The sequence below is a fragment of the Parasteatoda tepidariorum genome, chromosome 9 (assembly GCF_043381705.1).
Source record: "Parasteatoda tepidariorum isolate YZ-2023 chromosome 9, CAS_Ptep_4.0, whole genome shotgun sequence".
In the NCBI taxonomy this organism is placed as follows: Eukaryota; Metazoa; Arthropoda; class Arachnida; order Araneae; family Theridiidae; genus Parasteatoda; species Parasteatoda tepidariorum.
Genome location: NC_092212.1, coordinates 75,910,611 through 75,923,212, shown reverse-complemented (window position 1 = coordinate 75,923,212; position 12,602 = coordinate 75,910,611). Strand labels below are relative to the sequence as shown.

The following is a 12,602-nucleotide window of genomic DNA, read 5'->3' as shown; positions in this document are numbered from 1 at the left end:
TATATTTAACGTCTAGGTCAAAAAGAGTAAGGTGTCTAACTCTATTTGTACTATTATAAGAACATGATTAAATTTAAGGGATGTAGGAAATGTAGGCAGCAGATTTGGCAACTTTTCTGGCTTAAGCTGGAATATTTAAAACGGTAAAAAATTTTATGATTTAACATATAGGGTAAAACTATTATTTACTACCATGATATTAAAATAATTCAATGGTTTATGAAAAAGGCCTTAAAAGCAAACAGCGGTGTTGTCTGTGTTAAAAAAAACCACTGCTTGCTCACTGTTTTCCACTTTTTGAGGCCAGGTGATAGCTTTCTGAACATTTTGCGAAAATTTCTTCAAGTGAGAGCTAAATTCATATTGTAATTTATGATTCTCTGTTTTTGTAAATCTGATTTAAAGATATTTTCCAGGCCACTACATACAAATGATTCAAAAGTTCATATGTAACGTTACTGTGTTTAAGCTCTCTTGTAGCGAGGCTTTTAAAGTGTTTCAAAGAAGTTATGACAACTTTAATTTTGAATTGTCTATCATTCTATAAAATGCACTCTTATCCATAAATTAAGAATAATTCCGAATCACACCTGGAGAATTATCTCAGATATATCTTCAGTAATAATTTGAAAATTACTAGAAGCTACCAGATGGCGCCGATAATACGTCACGATGACAAGAGTGGTACATAAAGAGGAATGAAGAAAAAGTAAAGTAAAAAAGGTTGAAATTTCAAGTCCATCTAACTCCCTTCAATATTAAGGTATAAATTGCAAACTCGGACGGCAATTTGGCCTCTATGAGCCAAACCACCTTACAAAGGAAAATTTTTATAGACCTTTTAGGGGGGCTGCAAAGACCCCTTAAATCTTTCGTTTAGCTCACCGGGAGAGGGTACTTGAAGCTATGTAGTAGCCCGATCTCAACCTTGAAGTAAAACTGCTTACAAGCGTTCTGTAAGCAGTTAAGATACAATTAGACGCGAATAGTTACGACACAGAAGACGTTCGTGGATAATTTTCTCTGTGGCACCGACAACATGGAACGAGTACGTACTTAGGTGGAAGTATCCGGGGTACTTAAAATTACCGAAAGTGTCATCACTTAGACTTTGAAAAAAAATCTGTAGCTTTCGGAATACCAAATTGCAGCAAAATTTTTTTCAAATGTAATCCAATGGTAAGATTTAAAATGATGGTTGCATTTAAAATCATTTAGCTCACTTTAACTTACTTTAATTATTATTTTATAACCGCTGAAAAAGTGCAGAACTTATACGGACTATCATAGAAACCAATACTACCCAGAAGGTATGTAACCTTACAGCAACCTTGTGTTGAAATTTTCTTTTCATTGTCGCGAAAATGTTTATACTAAAAACCTTTTTTCAATGAAGAAAAAATGTTGCAGTTTCGAACCTTTCATCCTAAAAGGATTAAAAAAAAATTTAACAACTTTTTTAAAAAGTATTCTCACTTATGTAAAGTGGTCACTTAGGACCATAATAACATTTTAGCTGACGTCATGCTAGCGATAGGATCAAATTGCATTGTCCATTAAAATTTCATGACAAGGTGGACTTTAGCTGAGCCTACAAGACGTTGCGAAAAGAAACCTTATAATTACCTAGATTTAAGATTATTTTCATCTTACGACTAGCTTTATTCAAAGATTTTTTCAAGCTAAGACAATCTCGATTTCAGGTTTTTAGATAGAAGGTTGTTTTTAAAGGTTTTGGATTAGGGTAATGTGGAGTAGAATAGAGCAGATTGTCACAGTTTTAAGATTAGAAGGTTTACACATAAACCGCAGTAAAACCTTTTTAGGTTTACATGAAAAGGTTTCGGTTGAGTGAAAATAAACCTTATTTTGCTATCTGGGTATTCCTATAACCGATAACAGTTCTATTCTTTACTTAACATGACAACCTGTTGGTAAACAAAATTTGCTGAAACAGAAAAGAACGTTGTAGTGTATTCTTGTATTTGAACTTATGTATGTTTGTTCTTTTTTGTTTGTAGTGCACTGTTTTGTTATTGCTAGACCACATGCGCCTGATTGCTAGTCATTGTGACCGAAACAAGATGACGCCTCAGAGCCTGGCCATGGCCTTTGGGCCGGTGCTTATGTGCCACGCAGAGACACCCACTGCCACAGTTGACATTCGAAGACCTATAGATATTATGAACTTCTTGGTTGAGATGTGGCCCAACAAGAGAAGTAAGTGTCCCTGAGACTTAGCTCAAAATTTAGCTTATGCAAATTAAGTAGACTCAAAAATCATTTCAATTTATAGGGTGCTCTGTAATGACCACCCTTCCTATTTATTTTTTGAATCTCCATCAAAATATATTCATGTTAATAGTCGCAGCTTAATATTCAATCGAATTAAAAACGATACCGAAATCTGCTGAATCACTATTGAGGGAGGTGGCGGAAAAGCATCAGTTTAATTTTAAACAAGACTTGGAAGCATTTCTAATGATCACTTTCTGTTTTTTTAATCAATCAAACAGGTTTCGATGTTGTCAGCGCCGTCTTCCTGAGTTGCGATTAGTTTTATTTTGATTTTTTATTCGTTGAAATATTAATTGTATGTACAGTGTGCAATAAAAACGGAACACCCTGAATAATTTTTTAAATAATGATCGGATTATCTCGTACTTAGTTTCAAACTTTATGATTCGAAAGGCTGACCTTTAAATATGCTAATTAATTAGTACAGCTATTATTTTAAGTAACGAAATCAGACAAAAAAAACGAACTTTATCTGAATAAACATGCCGTTTTTTGGGTAGATTTGATTTCTTGATCCTAAAAATATGGGAGGTAGCTGCAATCTGAAAAATTTAGTCCCATTAGGTTTGTTCAAGAGAGCGGGTTTATGTTTGGGACTTTTAATGCTAATTTCACATTTCATTTTCAGATTTAAAAATGTACTTTCTTTGAAAAGACGTGCTTTTTTTCGGCCGTTCTCTTGCATTAAGTATTGGAAACATATTTCTCAGATCACGGTTACCTCCTGCTTTTGAAGGTCAAGAATCTTATTTGCATATTCTGAAAAATCCTTATAGAAACAAAAGAGAGAAATTATTTTCTAGCTGTAATTCGAATTTCCAAAATGATTCGTCTGTTTGAAATACTTAAAAACTTATTTTTCTAGTATCTAATATTATTTTTTCACTTAATTCGGTTGATTCGTCAAATTATTAGGCTTAACCTTTTAGAGCCCAGTTTCATATTTATCGGACAATTTCTTTCAAAAAAATCATATATTGTAGTAGAACAAATATTTCAAAACTATCATTTCCCCAGATGAATTTTTAAAAAAATCCTACCAACTATGGTTTATTTATGGTTAATTCATGACTAGAATCGGTAAAAAATAAAATGGTAGCAGCAGTATAAAACATCCACTGAGTTAGTTAACATTTTTTATGCTTTTTTTTCATACTACTTTTTTTCATAAAGCCATTTTTTGTATTACTTCATTACAAAGATGTCGGGGTAAAACAGAGATATGCGAAATTAATGGAATAATTTCAGCACTGATTAAAATTGCGATTCAGATTTATTGATTTGAAAGAATTAATTCTACTCTTTGATCGAAAATTATTTGATTTTATTTTTTTTAAATGTAAATTTGACATACATTTGCATTTGATACATTTGATAAACATATAATAACCAAATGTTTCGGGTGACAAACATGCATTTTTGGCATATTTTTCCTAATTTTACTTTTGATTATTAAAGTACTCAAAAATAAAAATGAAAAAATATGAATTTTAAATCCATTCATTCTTACAATCATGCTAAATGTAATGAAACGTAAAATAAAAATTCTTTAGAAAATATTTATAACCTTTTGCACTTAAAATGCTTCCATGATCAAAATATTTCTTCAGTTTCATCCATTTTTTATTTCATTTGATTCTACAGAACTTTACAAAAAAAAATATTAAAGTTTTTTATACACAGTGTTTAAATATTCCATAGGTTTCAAAACTTTTACTATGAGGTAACGTTTAGGAAATTGCAGATAAATCAATGCAATTTTACTTTTTTTTAAAGACATCAAAATTTCGTTCTACTGAATTCTGTTTTGTTAACTCAAATTATTTCGAACGAAAAGTTAAAATTTGTCTCACACACTTAAATATAAATAAAAATGGCAATCACTTTATTTATTCATAAATCTATTTTATTATGAAAATAAAACTTAAAAAAATACTCGTATATTAAAAGTTATAGAGAATTTCAGACCTGACATTTTTAGTACAGTATTTCTTATAAAAAAAACTAGATACGATAGATTATAATACAAATATAATTTTCGTATAATACTCAAGTATAGTAGGGAAAAAAATTCTTTCTATATTGTAAACTATTTATTCTTTCCATAAATACATGTTCATAAATATATATCCATAATCCATACATGTACATAAATATAGCAACATATATATTCATAAATATATATGTTGCACTTTCGTTGGCCTTCTGAGCCCAAGTCTGCGGGTTCGATCCCCGGCCCAGACACCGGATTTTCGGAATGCAGAAAATCCTCAGCGGCCATGTCGCATGATTATGCGGCATGTAAAAGATCCCTGGAGATCCTTATTGGCTCTTGGCATTTCCGGCAAAATTAAATTCCTAGTGCGCTTTAGCATCCAAATAGAGTCTCGGTGCTGCCATCTAGTGTGGCAGAAACTAGACGTCCAAATTAACATGACCAACGGTATCTCACCCATTGTGGTGGTCCTGAAAGAGTGGATACCACCTCTGGAGAACGCACTAGGTCTGCTCATCGGCAAGACCGATTGTGCAGCTCATTGAAATAAAAAAATATATATCCATAAATATATTATGCATACATATTATTTTATGTGTATATGTTATTCTTCATTTCTAACGAAGTTCCAAAGCGTATGCATTAAGGGTGGTAATTAGAGAGCACCTTGTATGAACATTTTAAAATTGCTTTCTAAAATTGCATTTGCCGTTAACTCTTATAACATGTACCTAACTAGTTGTGCTATGTAGTATCTATTTCATGTTAATAAAATAAGTATAATGAGTGCATGATGCGTGAAAAATTGAGCAGTTTGCATGGTAAGTAGTGTGCATGAATTACGTGTTTACGACATTTTTAGAATGCATGCTTTTTAATAAGAATAATTTGATTATGTTATTATTAAATAACTCCAACACCCCCTTTTTTTTATTGGTCTACATTTTTTTCTTTTTGAAATTTTTTTCTTTTTGAAATTTCTATTTTCATAAAGTAAAAAAGTGCCTTATTTGTTTTTGACATTTTTGAGTTTTCATAGCTTAAACATTTTGTAACTTTTTATATTTTTCTCAATTTTGTGTATACAATATGGATTTTCACCTTACGTAGCTTTCTGATTTCTTTTTCATTTTGAAATTTTCAACTTTAGTTTTAAGGATATTTCGTTCATTAAACAAATAGAAAGGCTTCAATCGCTTTTCCAATGATAAACTCCGAGCAGCCAATTCAATCTTTCATATTTATGCATTTTAAAATATGAATTGCTGAAATTGTGGTTTGTTACATTTTGGTCCACTGGTATTTAATGGAAGAAACACTTAGTTAAGTTTCTTCGTTTATTTCTTCAGATGTACACAATGCTAGAAACTTTATATTTGTTTTCGGACAAAACTTTTAGTCAGATTTTCATTTTTCAATTATTTATTAATATTTTAAGTTTTTACCTTTTTATACTTCCTTGTATAGACAAAAGTTATTGATACTTGAAATATGTGAACAGCATTTATGATTGTTTTATTCAAATATTTTGTTGTTTTAGAAGATTTAAAATTGTTTTCGCCTTAGAGTTTTCTCCTGCTGTTCCTTGCATGTTGCACTTATTCCCTTGCTTCCAAATCCATCTTTCGACTTACTCTCGAACGAAGCATTTTACGTATGAAGACAATTGAAAATAGAAAACTATGTGTCAGTCCCTTAATTAGTTTAAAGAATTTATATTAAAAACCAGCTCTTTTACGTGTGGAAAGTACTAATACTGTAAAATATAAGGCAGAGCTTCACGAGTGAAAAGTAACTCAAAATCAGTCCACTCTCTAAAATCACTAAATCAGCTCTTATAACAGTTGAAACTGTTAACTACAGAACAGCTCTTTCACAAGTAGAAAGCGTAAAAATTTAAAATATAAGATAGTGCTTTCACGTGTGAAAAGTAACTCAAAATTAGCTCTTTCACTGAAAAGTCTAAACCAATCTTTTCACGAAAGAAAAGAATCTCAAAATCAGCTCTTTCACTAAAATCACTAAATCGGCTCTTATAACAGTTGAAAGTATTGAAACTGTAAACTACAAACCTGCTATTCTTTCACAAGCAGAAAGCTTTAAAACTGTAACCTATAAGTCAGTGATTTCACGTGTGAAAAGTAACAAAAAATCAGCTCTTTCACTGAACACATTATAAAAATTCACTAAGTGAACTTAAAAGAAAGTAACTCGAAGTAAACAATATCGTTTAGAAGATTAAAGGGTAATAACTTTTAAGAACTTTAAAAGAAACTCTAACAAGTAAAAACTTATATTTATATCTCAAGAATAAAACCCAAAATTCTTATTACTTATATCAATTTATCTATATATATTTTAAATATATGATAACACATAATTGAAGTACGTCTCCAACGCATTTTATGAACAGGGTGAAAACGTATTTTTAATGTTGATAGATCTGAGTATATATTGACATGAAATATAGTTTTCGATCAAAAAATGTAGATTTTTTTAATATCTTTATCATATTTTATGAATAATTTTACTTGTCATATATACTTCCAAATTCCACACTCTTTTATTTAAAAAAATTAATAATTTTTCGAAAATTCTTAATTGCAAAATATTCTTATGTGGTTCAATTAAATCATTCGTATATTTTAATTTGTTTTAATTTTTAAAATTGATCATTGTAATATTTTTGTCTTTTACTGCCATCTTGTACTACCATTAAAAAAATTAAAATATATTTTTTTAAACAAGCAGAAAAAAAGAGCTATAAAAGACTTATCAGTTTAATATATGTACAAAAATATTCGTAATTATCTAGTTGAGTCTCATATTGACACCACCCCTCAAAACTATAACTGAGCTGAATTGCTATCCAAACAAAACAGAATTTTCAATAATTCCAAAATAATCAGTCAATAAATAATCATATTTGACTAACGGAATTTCGCATGCTAATTGCCAATTTCAAGTAAAAAGAATTGCCCATTAAAGCAAAACAGAATTGCCAGTCCCAACAAAGCAAAATTACCAATCAGAACAAATCAGAATTGCCATTCCAATAAAAAAAATTTACAGAATTTCCATTTTCAATAAAACTAAATTTCCGATTCTACCCCAAAAAAGATAGATTAATGCTCCTAAAACAATAAATAATTGAATAAATAGATTTTCCAATTCCAACAAAAAAATTGTCAATCCAAACGAAACAGAATTGCCAATCCAAACGAAACGTAACTGCCAATCCAAGCAGAACAAAAATGCCGATCAAAACGAAACAAAGTTGCTAATTCAGGTGATATGAAATTACCAATCCAATCGGAACAAAACTGCCAATCCAAACTAAACAAAATTGACAATCCAAACGAAACGTAACTGCCAATCCAAACAAAACAAAAATGCCGATCAAAACGAAACAAAGTTGCTAATTCAGGTTAAATGAAATTACCAATCCAATCGAAACAAAACTGCCAATCCAAACTAAACAAAATTGACAATCCAAACGAAACGTAACTGCCAATCCAAGCAAAACAAAAATGCCGATCAAAACGAAACAAAGTTGTTAATTCAGGTGAAATGAAATTACCAATCCAATCGAAACAAAACTGCCAATCCAAACTAAGCAAAATTGACAATCCAATCGAAACAAAATTGCTTATCAAAACCAAACAAAATTACCCTCCAACCCTGAAGAGCTAAATCCAACAAACCAAAATTTCCAAACTGCGTTCGAGAGTAAATCGAATAAGATTAGGACAATCCTTCAACGCTTCTGTGATCCGTTTTGAGACAAATGCGAGTGAATGATACGTGAAAGTGTTCTATCTGATGTTATCTGTATGCTGTTTACAGGCCCAAGGCTCTGGTTCGACGCCACCTGTAACGAAGTCTACAGAATGTAATCGCTGTAAGGGTCTTCTGGTGAGATGTTCCTCCAAAGATGGAACCCTGCCTCAACCACAGGTTGGGCGTTTGTACGTTCAACTTATATTTATCAATTTTTTTTTGAAACCAAAATTCCATTTTTTCCCCTTTTTTGTAATCTATTAGGTTTTTTGACCTTCTCAAAATATATCCCCTTTTTTTTTCTTTTCAGTATTGCACTTTTTTTGTTTCGTTTTTGCACAGTTTTTTTCCTATCAAACTGTGAATAGATAGAAATCGATTGCACTAACTGGAATTGAGTTCGTTCCAATATATTCCTATAAGCAAGTTTTACCGCATGCTGTGTATGTAGTATGCCAACACACAACCCTGAATGTTACATATGCTTTTGATTGCATAATTAGGTCATGTATGTTTATTTGTTATTTAAGCTTAAATGTCATTCTTACCTTAAGTTGGAAGCAATAAGGTTTGTAAATATACGATGCAACTACCTAAAACTCAGAACAGTCGTCATGGACACAGCAAGAATATTGAATTAGTAATTCCACTTACTGGCTACCAGGACTGGATGATGTTAAGATTTTGACATCGTGATGTATCGTCACGCTAACATCGCGATATTTTGATGCATCGTGATGATTCGGTATATTAATGTTTTATGTTTAGTAAATTCGTAATTAGTAAGTTGCATTTCTTTTTTAAGTAATCGTTGCATTTTTAATATTTAAAGACGCGGATGTCTGCAAAATAACTATTAAAAAACGTTAAACGGCTGGATTGATTGTAAAAAAATCAACAGCACACACACAATTAAAAGAAAACCCTTCCATGACTAAGAGATAACACTTCGATTCTCAATCACATTCGGATCCATCGTGTCAGAAACGATATATCACGATGTAAAAAAGACGGGGAAAGATAACGATCATCGCCACAGCTATCACCGCACACTTACGGAGGAAAATGCTCTTAGCGCGAGCTTGCAGACATCGATGTACTATTAGGAACAATGCTCAACATCGCGCGTGGATCAAGCATTTGGGAGAAATTTGCCCTCGTGGAGGACTTAACCCACATTTGCGTTGCATGGAGAGGAAAACCTCCCACGGTTAGTCTGATTACAAGGGGAATCTAACCCATGATCCGCCTACTACTGAGGATATTTAACGTCACCACTGTGGTCGGTGCGAGCCAGGGCTGAATTCGTAATGAACAGCCATCGTTGGGATTCGAGCCCGGCTCACGCCATTGGAAGGCAAACGCCTTATCCCTTGAGTCACCATGGCTCACTTGAGCTTTTAACAAGTTTTGATTGCATTGCTAATTTGCAAAATATTTCTATTTTTTAATCACATATTGCTCTTTTTTCGCAAATCTTATTTTATGTTAGTAGCCCAAAATATGTATTTCAAATCATTTTATTTTATTTTTCATCCGTCGTGGGTTTACGACTATCATTGTTCAAATCCGTATTGACTTGTAATAATAAGTCCAACACAGAAGATAAAAGAACTCCTGGACTAGCCTAGGTGGAAGATTTTTTTTAATGGGACTAAACCGTATTTCCATTACATGGAAAGAAAAACACGAAAACCTCCTATGGTTAGTCCGATGACAAGGGATACTAACCCATGATTCGTCTACAATGGAAGATATTTTACGTCTTCACTGGGATCGGTGCTCTCCGGTAGCAAAATTCGAATCGACCAGCCATTGCTGGGATTCGAACTTGCACTTATGGAACTTGTACTCACTGGGATGCGAGTACTCTATCCCAGAGCCATTGCAGCTCCTGCTTTTCAATTAGTAATTAATGTTAATATTATTTACCATTGTCCTTCACAAGTTACAGTTAAATTATGTGCATTTGAAAACTTTCAGTCGCGAGATTTAAATACTAAACCTCATTGTTTATAATAGAAAGAATAGTATCAAAATAAACAAAAGTAGCATTGGAAACGGAATGGAGCTATGCAGAATAAATAATCCAATCAAAACTTACTCTAACTCCAAAGACAGTGAAGTATGATAATGGAAGACTGAACTGATTGTGATAGGTGAGGGAAAATGGTGAATTAGAATGCAAGTTTAGCAAATAGCCCCAAAGTCTAATCATTGATATTATATTGATATATTGTTAAATTTTAAGAAATTATATATCTTAAGAAAAGGCAATATTACCTGTGACTAAGATAAAAAAAATTTCCTTGCTGCGAAAAAAGTAAATGAGTTTTCACGTATATATTAATTTTTTATTTAATTTTAATATTTGTGTAGAATTTTTGTTCAACTTTTTTCAAGCGTTTGTAACAAAAACGTATTTATTAAATAGATGTAGATAATATTTAGAGTATTAGTGTATATTTATTACGTTTATATAGAACCGCATAACTAGAATGACGGAAGGGATTAAAATGACATTTTAAGTATTTTGGTAGTACAGTAAAACTTGTATAAGTTGACCACTTGTGGTGCATTGTTTTAGTGGTCAACTTAGACAAGTGGGCAACTTATAGAGGGGGGGATCATTGTTTACTTTTCCGTTTCCTATATCATGTTGCTATACATTTAAAAAAAATTTCACTCGATTTATAAAATTATATTTAACAACTTTTTTTAAAAAATTATTTCGTTAGCTATGCATGTGAAATGTTTAATGAAAATAATTTCTTCAAATATCAGAACACGAAAACATATGTTTTGAATGAAAGAAATGGTTAAAAGCTGGCCCCCTACAGTTTACCCAGGTGGTTAACTCACAAAAGGGTTTAGATTAGCTTTTTACACTATTTCACCAAACAAGTGAAGTTTTAACATACATTGCAAAATGACAGAAAGTTTTCTGAATTTTTTTCTCTGGTCAACTTATGAGGGTTTTAGAATAGAATTTCATAATACTCCTCGACAAAATTGACTTGTTTCAGTGGTCAACATACAAGATAGACAGGTGGTCAAGTTACAAAGGTTTTGCTTCTTTATATCATATAGAAAAAATTCCGTTCTTGATAATTGAGGTCAACTTATGCAGGTGTCCAACTTACAAGGGTGGTCAACTAGGCAGGTTTCACTGTAACCCATAACCACAGGTCATTTTGGATATAGGATACTCTTTGGTATGTATAAGGTACCCCAGCTTTTTCACAAGAATTAAGAGCATTACATCATATCTTTAATTATTATTTATAGAGAAAAAGAAACTCAATTATCTATGAAAATAATGTATACCTCAAATTAAAAAGCAAGTGTTCGAATTATTTTCGTAAAAAAATCGAATAAAACATCATAGAATTTCAATGATTAAGTCTATATGTTTTTATTAAAATAATTATGATTATAGTTTTAGGTTTTGGGTGTCTAATTTATCTGCCCTCAAAGAATTGGGGAGGGGGCAGATTGGTCCCTTTAGTCTTCCTAGGTATACAGCATTGTTCAGTCTTTCTAGTGTTAACGCCTTCGGCAATCTTACGCTAGTCGAGCTTCCAAAAGGAGCATTATTTTTCCCAAATTACTGTCTCAAAACAAATATTAATACTCCCAAATTATTGTTCAAAAACAAATATTATTATCCAAGTATCGATAAAAGTTTCATGTATGTAGCATCGCAATCACAATTGTGCACACACAAAAAATTCTTCTCAATTTTAACACATATTCAATTTCCCACTTTTATGGAAAATATGGAAACGTGAAAGAAATATATATTCACCGATTGCTTGAGTTTTAAGACTGATATTTTATTTTAGCCATTTGCATGCGTTAAAAAAGTACTTAATTTATCATATTCATACATTAGTTTGTTATTTCATTCTGTTGCAGCGTCTTGGTCTAGCAGCGGTAGCAGTTGGGACAGCAGTGTCTTGTCAGAGCTGTTGGAATCTTTGAACTGGTTGGGTGAGCGACTGCTTCCAGATTCATCTTGTTGACCATGTGCCATATAACTAAATCTAGAATCTGTTGGAGCGCATGGGGAGAAGTTCTTTGTTAAAACCCTTTCCCTCTAGTTGGACGTCTCATTGTTTGATATTAAATAAAAAAAAAAGTATCTGCCCTGTTGAACATCTGATGCCTCATTGTTTCGTATCTTTCTTGAAGCTATCAAAACATTTGCAGTCACATTACAGCACTTTCTAGTGCTTACTAAATTTCTTTTTTACAACACAAAGTTATATGTAGAAAGATATACTAAATAACACACACTTTAGACTTTAAAAGTTCCTTAATCTTTTAAAAATTAAAAAAAAAAATAAAACTAAATCATTTCTTTGATCTAATATTATAACAATAGAAAAAGAAAATTCAACTATTGAAATTTCTACTAATACTAATAATCTTACTTAAAAAAATACTTACTATAATCTAGCTGCAACGAAAAACATAGTAAACTCAAAACATATGTTTTTTTTTTCTTTTATTTTGCTAAAATGAC

At 31.6% G+C, this 12,602-nt stretch overlaps 1 protein-coding gene across 1 annotated transcript in view; it reads left to right on the top strand.

Annotated features, from left to right (window-relative positions):
* The window catches only part of LOC107436536 (rho GTPase-activating protein 100F), an 82,600-nt gene extending 70,368 nt beyond the window's left edge, over positions 1 to 12,232 (top strand). Inside the window, exons 12-13 of the mRNA XM_071185864.1 lie at positions 2,022 to 2,220; positions 11,993 to 12,232. Coding sequence (XP_071041965.1) covers positions 2,022 to 2,220; positions 11,993 to 12,099 — 306 coding nt within the window. The 3' untranslated portion in view covers positions 12,100 to 12,232. The remainder of the gene's footprint in view (positions 1 to 2,021; positions 2,221 to 11,992) is intronic.
* Positions 12,233 to 12,602: the final 370 nt, after the last annotated feature.